This window comes from Nasonia vitripennis, chromosome 1 (assembly GCF_009193385.2).
Source record: "Nasonia vitripennis strain AsymCx chromosome 1, Nvit_psr_1.1, whole genome shotgun sequence".
In the NCBI taxonomy this organism is placed as follows: Eukaryota; Metazoa; Arthropoda; class Insecta; order Hymenoptera; family Pteromalidae; genus Nasonia; species Nasonia vitripennis.
Window position 1 is genome coordinate 4,443,207 of NC_045757.1, and position 27,452 is coordinate 4,470,658.

The 27,452-nt window shown below is 46.7% G+C and overlaps 1 protein-coding gene across 9 annotated transcripts in view; it reads right to left on the minus strand.

Moving 5' to 3' along the window:
- Positions 1 to 27,452, minus strand: part of LOC100117357 (fasciclin-1) — a 195,950-nt gene that overhangs the window by 67,178 nt on the left and 101,320 nt on the right. For all 9 annotated transcript variants that reach the window (XM_032597211.1, XM_016985268.2, XM_016985254.2 and 6 more), the window contains exon 2: positions 1,671 to 1,809. In XM_032597211.1, the coding sequence (XP_032453102.1) occupies positions 1,671 to 1,809 (139 nt within the window). The remainder of the gene's footprint in view (positions 1 to 1,670; positions 1,810 to 27,452) is intronic.

Here is a 27,452-nt window from a genome sequence, read left to right on the forward strand (position 1 = left end):
ACTAGAGCGAGAATTCGGAGTTTGGTACTGGTGAATGGAGGAATCGCGTTCGAGAGAAGGATTTTCGAGCGAGCGGTAGGGGCGGAGGGGGGAAGAGAGGAAGTGTGTTTGAGAAGCAGAAGCTTGGGCTTCGTTAATGCAAGGCTCTTTTAGAGACTGTTTGAGAATGACGAGAGACGGCGCGGTGAGAGATTTTCACCCGGGTATTTTGAGGTTATGTTCGTTTTCTTCTGGTGACTGCTTTAGCAGCAGCGAGCTTCGCTAATGATGTGGCTTGTATTAAAGCAATAAATCTCTTACAGATTGAAATGAAAAATTTGTCGTTTTTGAGGTTAAGTTTCGAATCCGTCAAACTATCCAATCCCCTAACGAGAGTCTATATCTCTGTACAGATGGTTACATTCGTGCGCGAGGGCGTGACCTTGCTTATCTCTCTCCCAACCCGCATGCACCCCGACAGAGATTGGCCCTGCAACGTTCGACGATTCCTTGATTGTAACGAACTGGGATATGAAGAGATCGTCACGCCCAGACAGTCGAGTATAGATTAAACGTGCGTGTCTACATCCGGAGAAACATAAATAAGCGATACGCATCGTCTGCGTGATGGTTAATTCAGTCAAAGCTCATTGTCTCTCTCACTGCACCGTTACATACGCCATACTTTGCGTCGACGAATTATTAACGAGTTGCATATTCATCCCGCCAACGACGCGTTGCTCCAAACGCGTGGTTTCCATTATTTCGATATTACAATTCATTCGCGAGGGAGATCCTTCGCCGTACAACAATGTGCCATAATCGTCGATACGTCGGGCTATCCTCATTAGGCTTTACAATGGCCTCCTGCATTATATAGGTTAGAAAGCGAGGGATGTACGCCGCGCTTGCGGTTACGCGTAGATATTAATCGTCGTAATTCGCTGTATATGTACAAATCGCGTTACGAAATTCACGATGCGATATGGACGCTCTCTCTCTCTCTCTCTCTCTCTCTCTCTCTCTCTCTCTCTCTCTCTCTCTGCGTCGTTTTGTTATCGGATTATTGCGATGATGGGGGATTCGATGGTTCAGTCATTATTGAAGCGTCATTCTTTTGACTCTCGAATAATTGACCCGAATTACGAGGAATCGAAGATCCAGCAAAAGAATTCGGTTATTATTTAACAGTTCGAGTCGGCGGATTAAAAGTTAATCACAGCAAAAAATTGGAAATTCAAACGAGCTGCAGCCCTGTAGTATTAAGAGCCTTCCACGACGAAGGATCCATTTTCACGCGGTCGCGCGCGCGAGTCTTATCGATCGCAAATTCAATTGAATATTCAGCGGAATAACAGTCTTTAAAGAGCGTCTATTAACCAAAACTTTACAATTCGACCTGCCTGCAAACCATTTAACGTCGAATTTTGCCTTTTCAATTATTCATAAGAGTGGAAGCCGCTGCTGTCGTGTTGTGTATATAAATAACATTTAGATGTAAAGTTTCCACGGCGCTGATGCAAAAACTAGCATCGAGCACGAGCTGGATGTATTATACGGTTCTCGATATTTCAATTACGAGCTGCATCTGTTTTTTCATAATCTCATAATTGATACACGTAACAAAAAGGGCTCATTGTTGCACATAACCTCGAACAAAGGTATACTTTTGTAAATAGAGTTTTACTCACATATGTGGTAGAGAACGAGGTTGTTTTCTACGGTGTTTTTGTACTTCTGGAACGCCTGGTTGGTCGGCGCGAACACCGTCACGTGCCTGTGCATCAGTGTGGCGTTGGCTATCGGGTTGCCCTCCAGCAACGTGTAGAACTGCAAACAGAAAAATAAGAGTATTATCGTAACGCCGTCTGACCGAACGTCGACCAAACTACTCGCACAAAAATAACCATCGGAATTAAAGACCATCTCTCGTCTTCTATCCCGATTAATTCACAAAGCGGAGAGAAGACATCCCCGAAGAGATAAAACACCAGCGAGCTTCAAAAGCGCATACAAGTCGTCCCGCGTCGGACACTACTCGTCTTCGGCCGGCTGTGTGTACACCGGAGAGACCAAGTCGGCCAAGCGACAAAGAGCCTCGTAGCTCGTTAATTATCGAGGTGTAATTAGCTACTTCGCTGTCTGCCTAAGAAGACGAAGAAGAAGAGTCGAGCGCAAAAAAAGGAGGGCGATATCCGGCGCCATCCACTTTGGATTATCCCTCTTAAATGGCGCGCCGGAGAGAAACTGCAGCAGCAGCGACGCGCGAGTGAAAGGGAGGGATCAAAGGCAGCTCTGAGTGGAGGCCCTTGTCTTTTAATTCGGCGATTTTCTTACGGGCTCAGTCGATTGATGAGAGGGAGACGAGTTCGATTCGGAGATTTCTTCTTTTTTTTGGAGAGCTTTTTCAAGGATGACGAAGAGTTCGCGTTTTGAATTAACTGGGATTGGATTTTTCCCCCTTGTACTTCTTGTTCTGAAGGGAAGAGGGGATTCGTTGGATATATGGTGATGATATTCCTTGCACTGGGAATTTTTCATTTTGTTCGGGAGAGCTTTTCCTCGAAAAGCATTGCATTGATATTAATTTTTTTTTTCAAAAAAGAATGAAAAAGTTCCTTTTTAATTAAAGGAAAGCTCGATCGAACGCGAGGCTTCCGGAATTCCAGCTTGAAATCCAACGCGAAAAATTATCCGAGGTACGGAAAAACGAAGCCAACGCCGAATCCCGCAGAGACAACGACTCCCGAAAAGAGGAAATATCCAACTTCGACCCTCTACACGTCCGGCATAATGAAGGTCCGCACACACGTATGGAATTTGATTAATCCACTCCAAAATGAGAGTCAACCATCCAGCGCATAGCTATATAGGTACACACTCTTTTCCTCGAATTGTAATTTAACGGTCAGTGCCCGCGCGCTTGGCCAATTAATTCGCGCTGGTATATAATCAAATCAATCGACCTGCTTGCCTGTGTATATATAGACCCACATATGTGTAAGTCCGCGGTTCGAATCGCCCAGACAGCCGTCGACTTACTCAGTTCCATTCTATTTCAGGGAGAATTTTATAAAGCTGCCTCGAGATGGCCCAGTCGATTCGATCACGACGATGTCTATTAGCGCAGGGCTCGGCTTTTCCGTGAGCAGATATTTCCGGATGGACGATCGTATTTTTCGATTGATTGTGTGTGTCTGTCTATGCATAGATACCGTGCTATATAGTGTAATGAAGAGTTACGGGCTTGCGACATTGATGGAATTAGGGTAATTTCGTTGAAGTGCAGTTGGAGAAATCGTCGTGTCGAGGGTAGTTGAAAACTGATATAGGAATGGATTGAAAATTAAATTTTTCGAGAGGCGGACGTCAAAATTAAATAGAATAGAAAGAGTGACGCTGAGGCCATTATCTGGAAGAGGATTGAAACTTGGAAATTCAGTGTACCAACGAAAAATACTTACGAAAATAAAAAATCTACTAAGTTCCAAGTACGAAACTACCTCGAAGCCCAAAAATAGCCTGAAATAAAGCCATTTCTACTAGCTTACGAGAACGGAACCCACCCTTTCAGTCCTAGTTCCAAAAATATCCAGCTCGAAAAGCTCTAAAAGAAAAAAAAATAATCGCAACTCCACAGCGATTCGCACAGCAACACGACACCGGATACCCTCGATAAAGCCTCTTCCATATACCAACTTTCAAGAACGAAAGCTACACCAGCTAGTTCTCCCCCCAAAAAAATCAAACCAAAAAAGCACTATCGGAACGGAAAAAAATCCTGATACCGGAGCGATTTGCCCAGCAACACGACACCGGAGAACAGTGAGCACAGCTTCTCCCTTCTCTCACGTACGGGTCGAAACGCGATTGCATTTTTACGGTCTTCCACGTGGAAAAAAGCCAGGCATCACGCGCGCCGTAAACTCGCGGATTTTCGCACATGTGTGTGTGTTTCCTTTTTCTTTCCTACTTCTTCGTCGCAGCTAGTCTTGGCTGCGCGACTGAGTTATCGCGTGCGTGGTGCTGAATTTTGATTTACGCGCCAGCTGAGCTTTTGGCTGCTCTGAGAGCGACCTGGAGATTTCGAGTTGGACGAAAGAGAGCCGAGAGTTTGCCGAGGCTTGGTTTTACCGCGGGTAATGAGATTTTCTGGGTCAAGCTTCAGCAGTCGCTCGGAGTTTCTTTCGAAGTCGGGCTGAAATTGTTATTGCCGGAAAATGCATTGCGTGTGCAGCGTACGTTCTAAAAGTACAACAAAAAAATTGTCAAACACCGAGGAAGTTTAATTTATCAACCTGATAAACTTTACTTCTCTCGCGAAGATAAATTTGTAAGATTAACTTCCTACAATCTCGTTCCAACTGCTACGCGAAGTGAAAGTGAAGTCAGACCAGCTGATGCAGCCCAGTAATAGCATCCGAGCGAACTTCCAAGAGAGCTTTTTCACCTCGAGAGCCTCCATCATACAGTTCTGCGATCGCTAAAAAAGGGAAAGAAAGGCGCGAAGCCATTCATAAACTTTCACGCGTAAAATATCACTCGTAGTGTTAAATTTCATTTTTATTCGATTCATTACCAACGCGCTGCCGCAGGGGTAAATAGCTCGCGCTCGCGCGCGTGCAAACTTAATACCTTCTTATAAGATTACTCTCGTAACATCGCGGCGCGGCGCTGCTGCGTAATGAGGCTGGTAACTTTGCATTTCAGCTCTATACGTGTATATAGTATACGTAGAGAGGTGTATGCCGGCAGAGCTGAGAGTCGTTCGATTCTTTTTTTCGAGAGAGCGCAGCGGCGAAGGCGAAGCGCACAAAAGAAATAGAATTTAGTCAATTAGGCGAGATTAATTCCGTTAGTTGCTGCTGCGCCCCGGAGTCAATTACAGCTTAAATTGGAATCTCCGCGGCGCAGCCTGGCTTTTGGACTCTGCGCTCTTTTCTTGGGAGATGGTGTAACGATGATGATATTAGGGCAGCCGAGATTTCACATCTTTATTAAACGTTTTCTGTGGAGATTTTATCGAGGAAAGCGAGGATTTGCAACGTTGCAATTTATTTTTACTTCTAGAAAACATTTCGGACCTTTTTTTTTTGAATTTCCCGCTATTAGAGCATTCACTATCGCGTTCCCGAGGAATAAATCCTAACGCTCCAGTCTCGATCCAAGGAAAAAATCCTTCGCATCCTTTATCCTCGCAATGCATTATTCACAAAGCCCAACGAGGACGACAACACGAGATATAATTAAAAGCGACGTCGCATATGCGGTAAACATTGCGACATTCGTTTTAGCACGGCATAAAAATTCTTCTTCTCCGAGCTTAACGTCCCTTTTGATCGCGCTGTTCCTTCCTCGGAACGTTAAAAAAAAACACCACCAAGCTGGATACCTGTGTGTGTGCTGTGCCAGACATGATCAAAGGCTGAATATTGCAAAATAATTGGATGTTTTTCTCTCTACTTCATCGTCGTCGCAAGCTTTTCTTGAAAAAAAAAAAAAAACAACGAAGCCAGAGAGGGTGGGAGAAAGAGAGGACGTTATAGATAAAGAAAAATAGAGGTAAAGAGGGTAAAAGCCGACGTCTCTATATCCTCTTTTCCTCTTTTGTCGTCGCGCGGGCACTGCCGCGGGGACTATAATGGAGACATGTCGTGACCCCGGGTAATTAATTCGCCTTTGTTCGCGCGATGGACGTATAAAACGTCGGAGAAAAAGAGAGAGAGAGAGAGAGAGAGAGAGAGAGAGAGAGAGAGAAGAAGAAGAAAAAAAAAATAATAATCGGCCGCGAAATGAGTGTACGAACTTTGCGCGAATTAGCCTGTAGCGGTACACAGTGCGCGCGCGCAACTGCTGGATGATTGATGCCCGGAACTTCGGCTCGCTCTCGTAATGAATAGAAAAGTAAACAGCTGGCGGAATTCGCGCTGCTGCTACGAGTTTTTGTTTACCCCGCGCTAAAGAGAAAACTTTTTGAACGTGTACGCGTAATTCGTTTCGCCGAGGTTTATTTTTTCTCTATACTCTTTTTAAAATCAGCGGGAAATTAGTAGCCTCATTTATACAGCGGCGATGAAGGATAGGATTACCGCGTCGAAAGCTCGGGTAGCTTGCGATCGTCGTTATTTTCAAAGAATCGTTGAAAAATCACGCAACTGTTTTTCCCCACCGCGATATTTATACGGGGGACGATAAAAAAAGCAAGAGAGAGAGGAAAAGGGCGCTGGCTTATAAAGCAAACAACAAGTCCCTTCAAAAGCCAACAAATATCCATTAACCTCCGGAGGCAACGCCGCATATAACCGCGTATACATATTTACGCGGCTTTCGCGCTCGCGAGAAACGAATATCCCCCTCGCAATTCACAAAGGCGTGTTTCCAGTGCTCGCGGAGCGCATTAAAAAGCGCAGAAAACCGCTCGCGAAAAATCCCCTCAGTATGTACAAAAGCTCCGGAACTTTGTGTCGCCTTATTTATGACAATGAGCTTTGGCTGCAGGGGGGTAAAAGCTCTACCGGAATCGTTGAAACAAAGTATGTACACACACGCGCGCGCACGCGACGGGCAGTTTAGCGCGGGCAAAGATTTCGCCGGCTTTACGATTGGCCGATTCGACGGGGAATTTACGGCCGCTGCCTCTGGACTGCTCTGCACTGGGAGAGAGAAAGTCTCGCGTAAAACGACGCCGCGGAGGAAACGTACACGGGAATCGATTCGCGAGATGCGCGCCTGTACTGGTACTGGACCGTAGAGCTTTTGACGGGACGAGTGTGTAAAGCTCGCCTGTGCCTCGTCGTCGTCCGTGATTTTTTGGTACTTCTGCACGGCTGAAATTGATGGATGCCCGAAAGTGGCGACTTTAACGGATGAACGCACGCTTTTTTGGCTGAAAAATTCTTTTTGCGGATCAGCCAAGTGGAGGTCGAGTGTTTTTTTTTCGTCGTAGAGGAGCTTTCGGAGATTTTAGTTTGCTATTTGTAACGGGAAGCTTGTTGAGCTTCTGTGTAACGAGAAAATGCCTTTTTTTAACGATAATTTTTACGCTCGTTCGCACTGCAAACTTCCACGTCAGCATCTCCGTCGAAAATCAAGCCTAACACACAGCTCTCAAAGCATTTCTCGTATCGGCTACACCATCAGCCAGAGAGAAAGTTCCCTTTTGCGGTGTAACGTCGCCTCCGTGTAAGAGAGTTTCCCACGCGCGCGCGGTTATGGATTTTCAAATTATCGAGTACAAACAACTCGCGCAAACTTGCTCCGGGGACAAACCGAAGCTCTCTCTCTCTCTCTCTCTCTCTCTCTCTCTCTCTCTCTCGTAGCCAGCAGGTAATTTCGAACTCGACAAACTTTCGCAGCACTGATGTATTAATTCTTTGACGCGCTCACTGCAGTCTCAGTTGAAATTTCAAAGTTTCGCCGCGAATATCACGCGTAAGGTATTTCTCTGCCAAATAATCGACGATATTCCGAACAGCAGCAGCGGCCTTTGAAGAAAAGCGAGCAGTAAATTGACCAATCCAATTCTCGAAAACAATGAACTGTGCAAGAGTATAGCGAGCGCACGGCGTGAGGCTAATTCAATAGCAGCCTGGGCTCAAACTTTACGACTCTCCGTGTGCGCGCGAGTGGGTAGAGCCGGTCATCTAGAGTGAGTTCGAGTATTACGAAAATTACTCGGCCCTTACGATCCGGTCGATTTTATTGCCTCGCGTTCTTGCCTCTGTCGGACTCTATATACGTCTTTTATGGGTATTGTGCGTAAATTTGTTTACACTATACACGGAGCTCGAGTTTCGCCGCAAAAATTACGATTAGTCACCTAATACACGCACTACTATTGCAACGAGGAATAGGATGCTACTTAACGATCAAAAGATTGTTTGCGAGTTTTCGCAAAAGTTCCGGGTGAGTATGAAATTTTTAAAGTCTCTCGGCCTGATCGTGTACTTTTCATTTAATGCAAAAGTTGAGGGGCGCAAGGTGGAGAGAGAGGCAACTTTTTCCCTCAAGCTCGGGGAGAAAAATGGAACTGTTGGTAAACAACGGGCGCAAGCTCGCGATGTACAATATTTACATTCAATCGCAAGGCTGTGTGCATAAAGGCCTTGGAGGTTGCGCGCGAGGGAGATCGTTTTAATGGCGGAGTAGACGCTGGGGGTAAGTTTTGAAGCGGGAAAAAATTTTCTTTGTTCTGTGGTGATATGATTTTGAAAGAACTTTTAATTGAATTATAAAGGAAAGTGTAAAGTTGGCGAGGGATGATTTAATTTTTTGTGGTAATCGGAAATTATATTATAGATTTGTTAGATGGAAATTTGAGGATGAGTATAACGGCATCGAGAACAAGAAATAATTGAAGTGTGAAGATTTTCAGGAATGCAAAATCGGTAAATTAAATAAACCTTTGCTGATGATGAAGTATGGCACATATTTAAGAGACTCGTTGAATGAACAATGAACACGTATATCGTTGAATGAACAATGAACACGTATATTTCGACCTTCTGACCCAGAAACGTCCAACCTCGTTAAATAGCAAATGAAATTGTTCTTCATCCTCTGACAGATATTTACTTATAACTCGTTCGCAGTTATGACTACGTTCAACTGATGAAAAACAGCCTCTAAAATCATCCTCACCAATTTATCCCTCACTATACACCAAACCGAAACCTATCCCGCATCCCAAATTCCTCTCAAGCCCTCGCCTCCACTCCTCCGGCTGACAATCGCCATGTGATCCACGTATTCAATATTAAAGAGCCATCCTAGAGTCGCTTCCCCCAGGGGAGCACTATACCCCAAGAAGCAGTATCTTCATCCCATGGCAACGACACAGCCGCAAACTTAGCCGCCGCGCGAGGCAAAAATGCGCCCAGAAAAACACTATACGCGCCATTACCCGGCAAGCACGTGTTTACGAGTCTTTATACGTGTCTATTGAAGAGAGTCTTTCGCGACAGTTTCAGTTTATTGCCGTTTCGAGGAATCGCGCGCCTCTATGTACAGCCTGCGGCGACTTTGCTTTTAATGCTGTTTTAGAGGACAAGGAATTTCCAGTGTGCTCGGCTACGAGTAATTGAGATGCTAAAGATGAATTAGCTCTTCAGGAGTACGAGAGAGACTGTGCGGTGAGGGTGATGTTTGCGGATTGAAGTGCTGCGCGCGGTTAGTTTGTTCGGCTGTATACGCTTCGGATTTGCGGATATTGCTTCGGAATGTCGTTGCAATTTAGTGTACTGGATTCGAATCGGCGATTAATTTTATCTCGAAATCCAGAAGGTCGATTTTTTCCTTAGAACGTGAAATAGAAAAAAACAAGCACTTTGCACGATTCAATTCTAAAAATACTCTCTGAAAAAGAAGACACTATACGCGCTCGAGAGTCTATCTTCCCTCGCTCCCGTGTCGAATTCAGCTCTCCCGGAATAAATTTCATTCCCCGCAGCCTCCATTTGCCTCGTGTGTCTCGCGAAAAACCATCCCTCTATACGTTCAATTGAAGCGCGAGCTCTCGATCCGTAACAGAAACCGCATTGCCCTCGCTATGCAGCAGCGAGTACACACAGAGCAGTGGCAGCGCACGTGCACTTAACAATGGCAACGGGCGGCGTTTGATTTCAGAGGATGGATGGATGTATATTCCCAGACGCACTTGTGTACAGCGTCAATCAATTTAGAATGCCGCCACGAGAGCCTGATAATGCATCTTGTCGGGAGGGGGGCCGTTGAAGGCCCGGGGTGTCACGTCGCTGTTGCTGCTTGCGAATACCGTCACCCTGTATGTATAGCACGCTGTTGTGATGAGTAAGTCGCGTTATGTTATGGCTTCGGAGTTGCTAGCCATCGATCCGTTCAGTTCTGTTATGAGAGAACTTGCGCGATTGTTGATCGAGGTGCAGTTTTTGAGAAATGAATTGGAGCGCCCCCTAGCGTCATTTTTAAGTTGTAGGATTGCGTCGAGAAAAGAGCTTCGGCGTTACAGGTTTTCTATAATAATAATTGAAGAATCTGATTTTGGATCGAATAATCAAAACGTTTCAATCCAAAATCCGAATATTAAAATCGTACAGCACAGCGTGACCCGTCACGTCAGGGGAGCGAATTCGTAAACATCATAATGCATCGAAATTCTCCGTAAGGAAATACACCCCGCATGCCGTTCGAAAGCTCAAATGAACATACACACTGCTGAAATTTCGCTCGACCCGTCGATGCTCCGTTACAGATCGAATCACCGAGGCAGCATTCGGTCAAATTACTTTTGCATTCGGAATCAGGCGAAAACTACGCTTCGTCGAATCGTCGAAACAGGGTTAATCGTGTTTTTACGCAATTTCGCGCTCGAATTTCCCCGAATATTCTCTCGCTTCTCGACCCCCTTTTTTCGACGTGACGCGTAACGTCACGGAGCATACTTTATTTAAAACAATCGACAATCGCAGAAAAGTCAACACGCGAAAAGCGAATTACGGCTATTAGCCGGATCCATTAGTTCTCGTATGTCTTTCGGATCAGAGGGAGAAGGAAAAAAGCGTCACTGTATTGCGCAGCTGATTGAAAGCTCTACTTTGGCCCCGATGTATTTTTTATTAATCGAATCGTGACCCGGTTGCTTTGTAATTTTTAACGATCGGACAGAGCGCGTTACGTTGTGTAACTATTTCACCGACAGTTGAAAGTCAGCCAATGGAGAACAAAGTCATGTCCCCATTATTTATTCATCGACGACGCTGAGAGAAAAAGATTTCATATTTAATCGCCGCAGCTGACTATTCGCGCTCATCCCTCCAAACCGCGAACGAAAAAAGGAGAAGCGAAAGCGCGGAGAATGAAAAAAACGAAAGGAGGAGAAGAAGCGTCAATTTAAATTGCAAAAGCGGACGCGCCGTCGTGTCGTCGAATTAAAAATGGAGGCTGCGCGTGACGAATGGTCTTCCTGCTGCGCGTCACCGGTAGTCCTGGCAAATGAGATGCACATACATAAGGCGAAGGCGAGTGAGAGAAATACGCGCCGGATATCGACGAAAACGAAATTTTCGAGGGACAGCGGCAGGAACTTCATTTTCGGGGGTTCTCGCGGTTGATGACGACGTGGATATTTCCCGTGCGCGGGAGGCTAAGGAAATGAGATGGGAATTCGATCATCCATCGCTCTATCAGACATTTTGAAACGCTTATACACACACGCATACATACACAACGAAATAAATATTAATGTACACGCGAGTTCGTGGGAATCCAATTACATCGTATAGGAAATACACCGATAACTGCACCGATAACTTTAAAATAGAACCCTTGAATCGATAAATACACCTGGCACGGGCTAATCTAATAAGAACACTTGGTTGATTCTCCGGCAATATTCAATTTCCTCGCAAGAATGCATACGTGCAAAATCGTCTTATTCCGTACTGCCGATCCATTGTGTCTATTCAGCGGAGTGACCATTGTAATACAGATATTCGAGAACTCGGGGAATATATCGCTCGAATGGCCTTTTTTTTGTTTTCGAAATTTTCCCAAAGCTAGTCAGTCTTTTCTGAGAAAACGTTCGTAGGTGCGTTTGCGTGTGGTCAATCCTGATGTATTTTTTTTCAGAAAACGCGACGCAATTAAAATAAACGAGTGAAAACAAAATGTACCAATTAACCGATTCCAGTAAAATAAGGCACATATGGAAGATCCTCTCTTTACAACACTACCTTAAAAAAAAAAAAACTACACAACCCACAAGCGTATGAAAAACTTGCATCGCGCGAAAACTCCCAAGAAGCATCGTATCCTGCGACGTCTCCCCCAAAAAGTGTAAGACATCGAGCAGTTGCCGCCCACGAGACCTACATCCCAACTTTCGCAACTCTCTCCCCGAGAGCAGCAGCAGCAGCTGCTGCTGTCTTTCGGCTGGTCTACGAAGGCTTTCTTTTCGAGACCCTCATGAATAATTCACGAGCCGAGCTAAAGCCCGCGTTGCGCGCCGCTGTACGAAGCAGTCCGGAATTGATTTAATTGCCGACTCCTTCGAGGCGCGCAAGTGGCCATTTAGACTCACTTCCGAGAAGTGCCGATGTTTTCGCCTATGCACCACAGCCATACGCGAGCTTTAACGAATTAATGCGACGTCGCGATGCAGAGATTTCAGCGGTATGGCAGAAAACGATTTAATAAACGCGCCGAGAAAGCGATAAGCGTGCGCGAGAGCGCCGCCGCAGCGCTCATTAATATTCATCGCGTTTTTCCGGCTTTTACACACGAGCGTGTGGCTCGATGCGATAATGCGGAAAATATACACGTCGAAGCCAGTCGGTTGTAAGCGAATCGCTGGCCTGCGAGGGATGTGTTTTTTTGCCTTTCTCTCTTTCTCTCTTCTCGTTGAAGGGGTGAGGTTATGAATGGTAACGAATTTTTTGGTGAAGAGCTTGGCGATTAGCGCGCGGAGGTGGTTTTGCATGCATCCGATGACTTCGTTCGCTTTTTTTTCGTTGCGGCCAGGAGTTTATGGGCGCTTGTCGATTTTACATATTTATAAACCGAACTTGAATTTCCCGCGCGAAAGCTCTCGACCAATAGAATCAGCGGGTATTGTCGTTTATTCTGCAGCTTTGTGCAGTCAAATCGTTAACGCCTTTTTGAAAGGCTCATCATCACGAGGAGAATTCATTCCGATCGCGCACTCCTCGAGCCTGCAGATGGCGCTGCTGAATTTAAATTTCCCGCGCAAACCTTATTCGAACCATAACCTCTGCCGGGGCAACCTAAAAAATGCAGCATTCGTGTCACGGCCTCGGCAAGATCTTCTCTCTAACAAACAAACCGAGTTCTCTTTTCTGGCCTCCTTCGTTCTTCTGGCGCGATTTTTCCGGGCTCTTGGATCCTTCCATCCATTTAAGCTCCATCTCTCTCTCTCTCTCTTTCTCTCTCTCTCTCTCTCTCACTCTTTCCCGAAAGGCCGGAAAGCGAAGGAGCCAGGCGGCGAAGGTTTTCATGTTTAATGGAAGGTGCACTTTGGAGCGTGCGCGAAAAAGGAACGCGCGAGCGCGGCGAGTAAGAGAGAGAGGCTTTTCTTCGCAGCAACGGCAGAAAATGAAATTTTCCTCGCGAGGCCGGAATGAGTTATGCATGTGCGTGTAGGGCACGTCGAGGTGTGAGCCTGTACGCGCGGGTAGGTGTAATTAAAGGATTGAGAAACGCACTTTGTCGAGTAATTGGTTATTGCGCGCAGCGGGAAAAGGAGCGCCGCAGAGAGGGCGCTGCCGTCGGAATTCCTTTTTGAGCTGATATAAAGCGAGGGGGGTTTGTAGGTTAAGTGGTCTCATGTTTTTCACTTTGACAAAGCGAGGCTTTTCTCGTTGTTGTGGCAGGGGTCGAAAAATCAACCAAAACGGATCTTCGTAGATGGCGCTGCTAAACGCGCACGAACATTAATCTTCTTCGATCTCTAAAACACGGGGGACAAAATAAAACGACGAATCCGAAGCGAATCAGCCTCGTTTATTTACCCTCTCGACACTTCCCGCTAACGCTCGCACGCGCCATTAGCCACGACGCCGTCTTCTCGGAAAATTCGCGCGTCAGTTCAGGCGGATTGGCTCCTCTGTTTTAACGGAGGCGTGCGCCGCGGACAACAGGGCAAGAGCGAGAGAAAGAGATGTGCTCGCAAAGGGGGGCACGTATGTGGCACGCTGACTGCCTGCGAGGGGGAATTATACGCGTAGACACCGACCGAGGAGCGCTTTAATTTTGCTCTTATTTAATGCGGCGTGCTCTCTCCTGTCGCCGAGCTTTTAGCTTTGTGCTTTGTGCGCGCACGTGTACGTGTTTTATTTTTGTATTTTTAGCGGGTCATTAAGTTTGATGCTCTTTAAAACAGGGGAGGATGACGTTAGCGTTAAAGGTCGCTTTTCATCCGACCGCGCTCTGCTTTTTCATACGCCGGGAATACGAGCGCTTGAGGAATTATTGAGGATCGCGTTATGCTGTTTGGCTTTTGTTTTTCGAAGAGATAAAAGCGATTAACGTAGTAAAAAACGTCGCATTTTTTCTCGACGAATCTTTGACGTACTAATCATAACTGTCATGCTTTAAATGGGCACTGCAAAGCTTCGATGATATAGCGATTGCGCGCGATAAAAAAAGCTTTTTCAAAATACACATCGCATCTCTCGCGAATAATACATCGCAGAGCACGACTCGACGAAGATCGAACGCTTAACCAGATTTGTTCTTTGGAAAGCGTTCACGCGCGGCTTCGAATAAAAGAAGCGTATACGCTTCTCTTTCTCTCTCTCCCTCGACATACGCTGCTGCAGTACAGCAACGATTTTATTTGTTTACCGGCTCTCCCCCCCTTTTCGCTCAGATGTTCGCGCACAAGTCACGCTCTCTTTCTCTGCAGCTTGGAGAACTACCGCTGCGTTCGTCAGCGCGGAGAAGGACTGCTGTCGAGGATTTTCGCGTTTTTCGAGAGACTCGCGAGAAGCAGCAGGTGCGGAAAGCCTCGAGAGCGAAGCGGAATTTCTCCTAGATTCGACGTGAGAGAAGCCCTAGGCACAACGTCGACATGTGTGTGTGTGTGTGTGTGTGTGTGTGTATACGAACGGATCGATGAATTGCGGCATTCGCGTGGTTTCCTTGGCTGACTTGCTTCCGTTGGGCTTACCTGAAACAGAGAAAAAGGAAAAGTACGTCGTGAAATCGCTGCTGACACTGATTTTTAGTAGTTTGATATTTTTCAAAGTTATTAAAATAGCGGAAGAATCTCCTGCGCGACGTCAAAAAATGTCCCAGAGGCCGAACGCGTGTACACGGCTATCCCAACATTGCGTAAAGTTCAAAGGGGACAACACGACGATGGGGACGGGGTCAGAGGAAGGCCGCACATTCTTCGCGCGAAGTTGTGGCATTCCGGGAAGGGCAGCACAGCGTGTATAAACATTCCGCTCGTCTTTTTTCCTCCTCCTCGCCCTCTCTCGACTCGGAAAGTTATTAATGATCGTGATTATTCGAGATTGATTGCAGCGCCGGGGCTTATTTGTCCGGATGCGAAATTATCTTGTCCTAGCTCTGTTATGACCGTTGCAGTCAAAATTAGGCTGTACAGTGGCTCTCTCGGTGATTTATCGCTACTATAGTCGCGTATTCATTGTGCTCTCGACGTTTCGATCTGCGCTTCTTTTTTTTTGCGTTCATCACGACCCTTCGATCGTGTCATTTCTTGCCTCATCTCGACGAAGAAGGATTCATTTTCAACAACAGCGGCAGCAGCGCGCGAGTCATCTCTTTCTCTCTTTTTCCCGCGGAACATCGATCACGAGGCTTCGATGCGTAAACAGAGCCAACGAGCCGTGTGCGAATACTCCCCGAGTTAAAACTCCATCTAGCTTGGCACGTCTTAACGCACTTTTAACGATTATGTTTTCCTCTAACCGTGAAAAATTGCGGGAAAAACGCTCGCCCACACACGCATACGCTTAACCGTTGCTCTGTCTCTGATTGAAAGCAAGCGCACAGCAGCCGGAGACAAAGATGAATCGTTCGCCGAAAATTTATATGGTTTTATGCTCGAGGATATGATCGATGGCGAACGAAAAGGGGCTCCGATGAATTGATCTTTAGGAGTAAACATTTAGATTTTAACGTTGTGTGTACAGTCTGGCGAATAAGCAAACCACTCGAAGAATCCTAAGTACACAGCAGCAGCCGCGCGCGCAATGATTCGAAAATATACGTATCGGCGAGAGAGCGAGAAAGCGAGGAATGAGGGCCACGTGCGCGAGATAAAATCAATACATCCCTGTGTAGGCGAACTGCTTAAATAATGCGACGTAATACCCAGGAGAGTCGTCTGAATTATTAGGGCCGCCGCGCTGATATTACGTCCTCGAGTTCGGATAAAGAACGAGCTGCTCATATTCGATATCGGGCTGAGAAGCGAGAGATGAGAAAGAGCGTGTGTGTGTATTGTATATATACACTGTGTGAATTCTCGACTTCCAATGCTACTGCGTATAGAGAACTAATTTCCTGATTACGTTATGGCCGTGCGCGCTGGATATGTCAAGAGTAGTAATAGAATTTTAAAGGAGGAAACGATTGGAATGGTTGCAGTACACTCTAGGTTGTGCTTAAAATCTGGAGGAGGATAATAAAAATCGTCGGAGAGAGGCAGAGGAAGTGTCCATACATGTTTCAGGATCGCGAAAGTCGGAGGATTATTACGACGGCTACGCCCCTCCGACACTTGAATACGTAATAACGCGATAAGGCGAACAAAATGTTGGCGAAAACAATGCTGCCAACAGGGGAGGGCGGAAGTCTTGCCGGCGCACTCCTCGATCCCCGAGAGTCAATCCTGAATTATTACCATCTTGGCCCGATATTAGTTTCCGCAACAGAGAGAGAACTAGTCGATACGTTCTGCACAATCAAACATACCGGCGAAGAGAAAGGGAGATTTGTTTGCTTCCGATCTAATGGTTTGAAAATTGCGCTTGTCGGTGTCCGATTCGTAATTGATTGATGTTAGTTCTCCGCGTTTTTTTCTTCCGATCGAGAAGCATATTTTATGAACGATACACTTATATATTTGTAGTCGCAGTTATTTCAAGGATCGAATTGAGCAAAGCGAGTAAAGCCAAACACAAGGAGCTCGAGCACTTTGCGAATTCCTTCATCGAGAGGGCGCAGCAAGACAGAAAGACGGAAGTTGGCGTCACATTTTGCGCGAGGCAACTTTGATTGAGAGAGATGAAGAGAGAGCGAGTCAGGCCAAGTTTGCCGCCGAGCGGCAATTTTCCGTAGACGCGGTCCCGCAGCGCTTCCAGCCAATTAAAAGTTGCCCCGGCCTCGTTTTCACGCTCTTCCTCCGTGTTATACTCGTGCGGCCGTAGGAAACGCGTGTATACCTTTAATTGATGCGCGAGCGAACGCGAGAGCGAGTGTTTCTTTTCGCGCTGTTAATTTTGTCACGACGCAGATGGCGCGCGTTTGCGCTTTAGGTTATGTTCTAGAGCAGCGGAAGCAACTAGAGTTTTCAAAGGCGAGATTTTTCTCTCTCTCTCGAAGAGCTTTAATTGTTTGGTTTGCTCTTCTGATTAGGTTCTATGGGAGTAGTTCGCCGGAGCTGGTCTTTGGCGTTTGCCGAGCTAATGCTGATAACATTGCCGTTCTACGACTGACGTCGTTTGGAGGAGAATTATGTAAGTTTGGCACGGCAAAACTCTGTTTTACCGACGGAGTTCGTGAACATCGATTTCTCCGAATATTTTGAAAGTTTCCATCACGATGAGATAAATCGTTAACCCTGAAAGCGTACACGAATGCTAAATTCGTCGGTAAAACAGACTCGCCAGCGGCAGCAGCAGTCATTCGGAAATCGAGCGCAGCCGAAGCCACATGGAAAATCGCCCTCCTTCCGCGTAAATCGTCATTAAGGAAGCGTTATTTCGCGCGCGCTGCAAGCGAGCTAGCGGCTCTCGAAAGTTATCGAGCACGAGCTCTCTTTCCGCCCGGCGATCCGGAAAACGCGCGCGCCACGCCGAGCCGAGAGTATAAGCGAACAACGACGTCGGCGAAATGGAATGACGCGGCGCCGAGTGGATGATGATGCCAGTGGCGGCTTTGTTAGTTCTTCTTTTTTTACGACGCGAAATATCGCGAGACTGCGGAGAGCTTCTGGCTCGGATCGACTCGAGATTTCAGATTGCCGAGGTTGAGGGGGGGGGGGGGGGGGAGCTAGGACGTGTAATGGAGATCGATTGTCTCGAGGTACACAGCGATTTTTCGCGACGCCAGGGAATTCGTTGTTTTATGTACCTCTTTTGAGAAGTCTACTGTGAAATTGTACGACTGATTGCTCGAGCTAAAAAAAATTTAAAATAAGGGGGCGTGTTATACTAGAAGGAGTATTCACGCGTAGCATAAGGCCTGTTACACGTCCCCGAACACCCCAATATCAATATTCAAAATTCGTCACTCGATGATTCATCAATTCGGCGAAATGAAATTTAGAAGCCAATTTCCATACGCATGACTAAAAGCTGGCGCTGTTGCGCGGACACTCGATCCTCTCGACGGCCGAAGTAGGATATGAAGAAGGCGTGTGCGTACGGCAGCTGTCGCTTAATCCCCGCAAATCGCCGCGAGCGAATGTAGGCTGCTCTTTCGCCGCGAACAGTATTATAAATGTATATTGCAGTTTACACGGTTGTATTGCCTTTCGAAAAATTCCTCTCTAAAAGCCCCTTCCCGCATCAGCTTCAATCAATGCTCGTTAACTGTTTTTTAATAAATCCAGGCAATGACCATACGCGATGCGCTTTCATTATACCCCTTTAGCGTAAAAGCTGTATAGGGTATGCGGAAACTTCTACACCGTAAATAATCAGCTTTCACGGGCAATGAAGCTCTCGTTTGATAGGAGGAATCCACAATAAAAAAAGGAAATGGAAGAGGCATAAATTAGAATTAAAATAAGCATTACGCTGAAGAGAGCTCGCGCGTGTATGAAAAAAAGGATGAGAAAAGGGTAGTGAGAAGAGGGACACAAAGCGAGTGCAGAGCGTATAACAAAAAGTAATAATCCGCTAAAAGGATGACGGTAGAGAGTGAGAGGCGTTTTATTTTCGCGGGAAATGACGCGGTTCCAACGACAAGCGGAAGCTTTTAGAGCGAGAGAGTAAAGAGGAAAATGCGCGTGTAACGAAGGGTTGCTGACAAACAAATAACTGTGCTGCTCTGAATGTTCCGCTACTTCGATATCGTATCATACAAACTGAGCGCATAGCTTCGATTCTTCTTTGTAGAGAACTTTACTTCGAAAAACTAATTAGGAATAAATTTTCATCGGTCGCATGCAAAAACTCATTCTTTTCCTCATCATCCCTCAATATACCCTTTGACGATCAGTTCCGCATTCAAAAGTACCAGCAACGACGCAATAACGAGAGGAGAAAAAGACCCGTCCATGCACGGTATTGGGCTTCGACCGAAGAGATACACACACACACACACACACACACAGAAAGAGAGCTTTGACTACACGCTGCAGTTGCCACACCGGCAAGAACAATCCGTCTGTCTGCGCGTCTCGGGAGGATTTTCCCCGGCGACGGCAAAAGCGAACGCCCGGGATGTATGGAGAACGAAAATGAAAATGCAGCCGTGTAAATACTCGCGGTCGCGGCGGCTCTTTATGCGCTTTTTGGCAGAGCACGCGCAGCTTTGACTCTCGTCGCAGTCTTTGGTTCGTATCTACACGAGCGAAGTTTCTTTTTTTCGGCGGTGCAATAAGCGCGGAAATGAATTTCGTAATCGATGCGCTATTAATACACATCCCTCAAAGTTTACGCTCCGATACTTCGCACGTTTGAATTTCACGCTCGAATTTTATTCGAGAAGCTTTGAAACGCCGAACAATACTCCCGAACCCGCGTCATTGCCAGGCGCTGCACCTCCGCCGCGCGCAATCGAAATCAAATGACGAATTCGAATCCGATCTCGCTCCAGCGCGTGCCTAATGATCCCCGAAAAAGATCTCCCTCTTATACACACACACACTGGCTCACACGCTCGAGAGGATCCGAATCTCACCGAGGCGGGCGTGTGCTACTGCTGCTGCTGCTGGTGTGTGGCCCTCTACGCGAAATTGATATTCCTCTCGGCTCAGCGAGCGATATCGTCGAGTACTTACTCGCGCGAGGCTCCATAAATCGCCCGCGTGCCGACTACCTAGCCCTCGATGCAAATGCAAGTGAGTGAGATACTAGAAAGACAGTATGCGCGCGTGTGTGTGGGGATATAACGCGGTGCAGGGCTGACTGTGTGAATTAGCGGCGCCTTGGGTGTGTCACGCGAAAGGGTTGTTGTGGGAGGAGGGACGATTTGTTCCGATTGATTTGTTGCAGTGAAGTGCGCCGCTGGCGGGCTGTAGGGTTTCACTTGGTGAAGTCGAGCGCGGGGAATTTGCGGACTTTGATCCTTAATTTTGAGCCCATTTAACTTTGACTCAAGTTTTGAATATTTTTGTACAGAGAAATAACAATTCCATAAAAAATCTAAAAATAACAAAATATCTCCCCTGATCACACATTCAACTCCTTCTAATCCAAACTCTTCGTTAATCCGCCAGTGCCCAACATCCGTTTCCACATCTCCTTTGTCCGTCTTGCCACAACAGCTCACGCCCTCTTCGCGCGAACTCACAGAGAGCATCGACAGCAGCCGCAGCTGCGGTCTTTGAAAAGCGAGATAAACAGCTTTTTTCGATGGCGCGGGCCGCCTACAAATCCCTTTCGCTATTCAGCATGCACACGCGCGCGGATTTTCGGAAAATTGGATTTGCTCTACACAGGATATACCGGGCAAGGGTTATGCGTTGAATTCGTATTTCGCGAAATGGACGGTTAGAGGATTGAGCTGCGAGGGAGATTTGCACGATTGCCGCCGGAGAATTTTTCAAACACAGTCTTACAACGATATTCCTTATACGCTTTCCAAGAATCTCTCCCGTACTCTCTCCTCCGCCAATATTATTTTAAAATTACACGCGACGCTCGTCTAGTCCCTCCACAAAGCGAAAGCTCTCGTCGTCGTTATACTCGTCTTAAGCGAAAATACCTCTTCTCTCTCTCTCTCTCTCTCTCTCTCTCTCTCTCTCTCTCTCTCTCTCTGCGGCCGAAAACTTCATAATACCCGCCGACCGCAAAATAATTTCCATCTCCCGCTCGAGCTGGAATAAAACACAATGCACAAAGCCGTAGACGAAAATCTTCGGGCCGGCGAGCTTGCAAAGAAGAAAAAAAAAAGCTTCGGGCAAAGATCGCCCGGAAGGAGTTTAGCGCCTCTACGCGTTGACACGCGCCACCGAGTGTGAAATCCCTTGTCTCGGTGGGCAGCGAGAATTTTCAGCCGCGCGTCGAGGCGCGAGATAAAGCTTTGCGCGACGTCCGCCGAGATGAAAGCCGACGAGGCACGTCTTATATCGGGAATTTTTCTCTCGCTCCCGGAGACGCGACGATTTTATTATAAGACAGAGAGGGGGGAAAGATTGTCGAGTTAAAAGAATGTTTCTGGAAGGGTTGAGACGAGTCGCCGAGGCTGGAAATTAAAGAGGATGTTCGTGAAATGCCTCGCAGAGCTGGTGTTATTATTCGCTGCTCTCGTTGGATTGAAGTTGTAATTGCGGAAGGGCCGTGAGGAAATATTGTACCAGCTCTGCTAATTTGATTGACACTACGCTTTTAAATTGTCTCTAGTGGGGAAACAAAAAAAAAAATGAATATTTTTTCTCGACCAGCACACTTGTAATTTTTCGACTTTACGAACGCCGAAAAAAAAAACATCGACCGCACCAATCGCTTCATCGAGTTTCATGCAGGTCGACGTATACGACTCTCGTCGATAAAAAAAAAACGACAACAACGACCGCAGAAACAGCGACACAAAGTACATCGCATTGCGCGGCGCAAAGTGCGGTTGTACAACTAAAACGCGCGCGGGCCTTTCGAATGATCGCGTGCGTGTACCCGCGGAAATTCGATTCCCCCATTAATTCGGCCTCGTAAAGTCAGACCTGACGGCGATTTCGATTTGCCGAGCGCAATGGTAATCGAAAAACGCGGCCTTTCATTATATACACGCGCCGAGAGCGAGCGGAATTTAATTTTGAGAATCGGCGCGATTGTAAATACGCTTAAAGCGCAGTGAATTTAAACACAAAGCGTATAGACCCCTAGTCTTTTTAAGCACGATATAGCGCAGCGAATCCGTTTTACTGCACCTCGTCCCTTTTTACGCTCGTGCGTGTAGTGTATAGCGTTATCCATTAGAGGCGTGTGTTTTCAAAGAGGAATCCTGTATACTGGTTCGACAGTTGCTGTCCGTTTTCTAAAGGATCGAATGTTTAGTAATGAGAATAAGACGATTCGCGCTGCAATAATACACCCGAAATGAAAATTGATCAGCTTTGACCAGCGATACTCGATTCTCTCGGAATCAAAAATTCACAGCATTTAACTACCGCTCGCGCGTGCGTTCTTCGATCGAGTCGCCGCTCCGCGCACAAAATGGAATATTAATCCGCAATTATACACAGGGTTCGCGTGCGTCGAAAAAGTAATTTCGCGAGAGAGCCGGCAAGTCTATGTGGATTGAATTTTAATTCAGTTCACATCACTATCGCGACGGTGTACGTCGATATAAAGCTACTAAAAGCTCGCATCGGGTTCTTTAGCCAGGGGAGCTTTTACTCGCGATGAAGGGAACAGAGATTTCGCGTTAAAATTCATACGCTGACGCGACGCGGTAATGGTCATTATTGCTGCTGATTTTCCGAGGGAACGTAATTTTTCCTCGTCGATTGTTCGCATTTTAAAATAAAACGCGCGAGGGGGGCTGGTACTAAATGCAACGCTGAATTTTTCATTAGGTTCGAGAGCTGCGATAATTCATTACCGGGCGGGTAATGCAGCCTTATCGATTTTTTAAAATCGCGTTCATCGATGCTTTTATTTTCGGAGAGCCGAGAGAGTACTCCGAGAGATGCATTAGTATGTGTTGCGATCTCGTCCGTCGCATTGCCGAAATGCGAAGAGGAGTCGATCGTGTGTCATTTAACTTCAGTGCGCCAACGTTGCTGACTACATTAACTGATATATTCATCATGTACTCAAAACGCCCAGAAGCAAGATTTTCCGCACAACCAAGCATCTAGATCCACACAGTCAAAGCCACACGCGGAAATGAAGCGCAGACACATACACGTCTCTCCGCATACACCCACAGCCACGTCATTCCTCCGTCATGAGCTGCGCAAGATGCGACAAGCCGAACAGGTCGTGAGCGTAATTACGCTGCTGTAGAAGCGGATTAACCCCCTCCGAACGAAATGTTTAATCGCACTACGACGACGATCGGAGCGACGCCGACTGCGCGACGGATAATGACAGCGCGAGAGAGCGTCGATTTTACGCTGCTGTGTCGTGCTGTGCTGTACGGCCATAGGTGCCTAATTAAATCGGCTGATCACAGGGACGGGACGGTTCGGTACAGACTGGGCTCGAGTGCGCGGCTGGAAGCGGATTCTTGTGATGCGATTTCGTTCGATGGGTGTGTTGCTGCTTCACTGAGGCAAAGCCTTTTTTTCAGAAGCGCTACTTTGATCTCTCGGGGTGAGCTCTAATTGGAATCTGTTTCTTGCGTTATTGTACCATACCGTCTAGTCGTGCTTCGACACCCTTTTTGATCGTAAGGTTGACTCACCTGGAACAGAAAATAAGGCATGCAATTAACGTTTGAATATTTGAAGCGATGTAATTTTATTTCAACTCGCGAAACAAACTTCAGCATTACATCAGAATAGAAAATAGGGGTTAGAACTAGAGACTTTGGCAATTCCGAATTCCAACTACACAGTTCGCATCTGTTGACTCGCGAACAAGAAACCGATACGCAGTGACTTAGTATACCCACGATGCAACTTCGGATCGAATCGATGCCACGAACAACCCCTCGATGATACAGAACAGCGTGTGACCGAAAAATAATCACGATCAAATCAACCGAATCGACGTAACCCAGTTGAAACCTGAAAAAAAAAAAAATAAAACAAGCATCCCCGGTAACATCGGTCCACATAAATTTCAACGAGCTCCACATCCGCAGTCAGGTGGAATCCGTCTCCGCAGCTCCGTTATCGCGAGCGCGAGCGTTAGTTAGTACACAGCAGCGCGCGAAACTCTCCGCGTATCGGATTTTTCGGACGAACGAACACATTCGAGGCTGTACGATAGTTGTTGCTGCTGCTTCGACCTCGTGTATATTCGTGCGGGATACGCGAAGCGAAATGAAAGCCGCGAGAGTAGTTCTGTAACGGCGAAACTGCTGATTTAATTTTATCGAATTTTTAGAAAAAATTAGTCGACCCACTTCTTTTTTCAAGATTAGCCCTTCGCTCACGTCGCGACGATTCGTTACACATTTCGACCTGGCGATAATCGCGCTGCAGGGTATGGGATTAAAGAAGGGATTTCCAGCTTTTTCCTACACTTGGATAACGAGACGGGGAAAAGTGTCGCGGCAATGATTGATCGCGAGGCCGAGGTTTGAAAGCCGCATCAGTCGATTCGACGTGTAACTTTCGAAGACGCCGAGTCATCGCTGATTTCCAGCAGCACTTTTCTCGCGTCTATGTAAATGCTCGCGAATGAATTATGCAGATGACAGTCAGCGGCGACTGCAATGCGGCTGTACACAGGCCGCCGCGATAACAACAATCGACTACGTTATCATCATCGTATTCCCAAAAGCCCCGCAGGGGAAGTTACACAGTCATAAATTATTGTATACACACAGGCCATCGCGTGTGTACACACTGCAGAGAGCATAACGAAGATCCGTAATCCCGACTCGATATCAATCGTCAATCAGGGCCTGGAAAAACCGTTCACGTACGCGGCGCCGGCAAATCCAATTCCTCCTCGTTACGTCATTACCGGGAAAACCCGCCAATCAGCCAGTGCCAGATAAGAAGGCGAAACAAGCAGCCGTCGAGTCTGGCTGAAAAAGCATAAAGTACAAGAGAGAAAGAGGGCTGGTCGAGTGCACCCGCGAGGATAAATACCGCCGCAGGAGCAAATTCGAAGTACACATCTCGCGGCGCGGCGTTACGGTTACGGTTATTATCGATCGTTACGCGTTATACTTTCTTATATAGCTGGGGCTGGGACTTACAAGCGAATATAACGGGGCTTGCTTTTCAGCGATAAAGATTATAAAGGTAGAGACGCGTGTGTTCGGTCGTTTTCAGCATCCGCGGATAGGGCTAGGTTATACGAGAACTGAGCGAAATGACTTTTTTTTATGGCCGATCGAATCGTCGCGCAGTGAGAAAAGCGAATGCAGTAGTTGATTAACGTGATTTTGGGTTTCATAGGTACAGCTTACTCGTAAAAAATCCGAAACACAATCGCAATAATAACGCATACATACGTATACGAAATACCGCAAGGAACGAAGCTCCGGAAGGGCGCGAGGCACTATGTAGGTCAGCCCCGCTCAATTTCGAGCGAGAACTCGGCAATATTCGCGACTGGAATATTGAAGCCCCTCAGTTATACGACTTCCGGGCCTGGGAACGAAAAGATATTTCGACCTAATATGCATTACATCTCGGAATAACTTTCCTTTCTCCTCCTCCTTCTCTCCATAACACAGAAGCGAATCGTCCGTTCTTCGCATCCCCTCAGTATGTACGACCTCCGCTTCTTCAAAATTCAAAAATCGATTTAATTAATCGCTCATTCATTCCAAAACTGGCGGTGCGTTTCGCTTACATGCCGACGAGCGATTCGAGCATCGATCAATGCTCCCCTTCCGGAAGAATATAGCTCTCGGGGCTTTTTGTCATCGTAAAACGCAACGCCACCACTCGACAAGAGAGTATGGGGGGGGGGGGGCTAAGCCCCCCCGGCCCCTAAAGCCGTCCGTATTAAAAAAGAAAAACTCCTGCACTCTAGCCTCTCGTTACATCCTCGGGGATCGCGAAAAATGGAGCCCATCTCCCGCTCGGATATCCGTTTCTCGTTTATATTCAGAACTGCGTCGTTCGCCAGGTGAGAGAGAGAGAGAGAGAACGCGCGCGTCGATCGCATATAGGGGAGAGACACCGCGGGAGGTCGGAGACAAAAAAGGGGGGGAAATTGATAAGGCGAGCGAGGGCTGATTTTTCGGAGTTTTTACGAAGGCGTTCCGCGATTTTTATCGTGCAAGCGTCTGCTGTTGTTAAACTTTCACGGGGACAAGAGACTTGAAGCAAAGTTTTGCATAAACGCGTTAATTCGCTGCGACGGACTTTGCAATGTAAATATCGTTCGCCTGAATTTTTCATTCGAAAACGGAAAAATTACTCGTGTACCTCGAGACTGTGATTAATTTAGAGTACTTTCACATTATAAATAATTAAAAATTCCAACGGAAAAGCCACGCATAGATCGTCCCTTGACACGTATATACATTAGCCGTGCGTGTAGAGCTTGTATCGCCAAAATGAACGCGGGATTTTTAATCAGCGAAATGTACGAACATGCGCTGTGCGTAATTGGAAAATTCCAGACATTTTAATAAACACAATCGCTGACTCTCAAAAGTCAGTGCGTAGTTTTTCACCGACGGAGAAATTCCCGAGAAAAGACAGCATCTCCGGTACGAACGAAAAAAAAAGGAGAAGCGGTCGAAGAATCGATAGGAGGAGTAATAGACAGTAATTGACGGGCGTTGCTAGGAAGAAGGGTAAAAAATTTCTCTGTCTTGCCAGTTGTTCGAGCAAAAGTTCGAGGCTCTAAATTCGACGGAGATATTTCCGCCGTTTATCGAAAAGTTCGCCGCGCGCGAACAAAGCTTCTCCTCTCGCGCGTTTCTATCGATTGCTTTTTGCGTGACGCTTTGTCGCGGAATCGAGTTAACTTGAATTTTTAATTTTATATGCGGATACGTTACAAAATTCTAACGTTTGGATTTTTGAAAAAGCGGGAAGCTTAAATAATTGATATGAATTTAAAAGCGCGATGTAAAGGAGACGCGATATTTCTTTCTGCTCTAACAAGTGGTCGTGTAGTGGAAGAGAAAGCGTATATAAGTTGCAGAACCGCGTGCGTTATATGCATATAGCTTCTAATATGACATGCTAATGGGTCTTTAATCTCCGAGCGCGGGTCTCGCTGATGATCGCAAGAACGCTTAATCGCGGCCGATCCGTTAGGGGGGACGAGAACAAATTATTGTACGCCGAGGCTCTGTGTAATGCACAGTTTAGCTGCTCTGTTGAATTATGAACTGCGATTAATTGTCGTTTTGCTCGCGCGAGCCTTCGTATGATTAACAGGTTACACACGCCGGAGCTTTTTCGGCTTGCAGTCTGCTTTTGAATACGTTGAGCGATGGACTGGCAGCTATAACTAACTCCATATTCTATCCATTACCTTCAAAATATCAATAAAAATTCCAAGGCTGATGACAAAATTTGTAAACATAATAAAATATACTCTCACGACCTCGTTAGCGAAAAAAATTGCACACCCACTTTAAATGCGACGCTTTCCACGTCCGTCCTTTGGCGCATTCTCTCTGCCCTAGCCATCTATCACTCGGAGCTACAGCAGCCACAGAGCGTCGCTCTCCGTAGCGCAACGCGAGGCGTCAAAAGCTCCCATTATACTTGACTATATGGCGGCCGGGATTCGCGTGGCGCGTGCATTGGTGACCGCTAATTTTCGCGCTGCCGGTTCGTTCGGATTTTAACCGGTGTGGGAAGAGAGTCTCCGCGCGCTGCGCCGAGAATGAATGGCCGTAATGGCGTTAACGAGAGAGCAAATGCGGTTGCGGTTAGAGGGCGCACCTGTAGTGCTCGGTTATGCACGTTGGTTTGTATGTAACGCACTTTTTCGAGAGCGGATGTAACGCGTAACGTTATGATC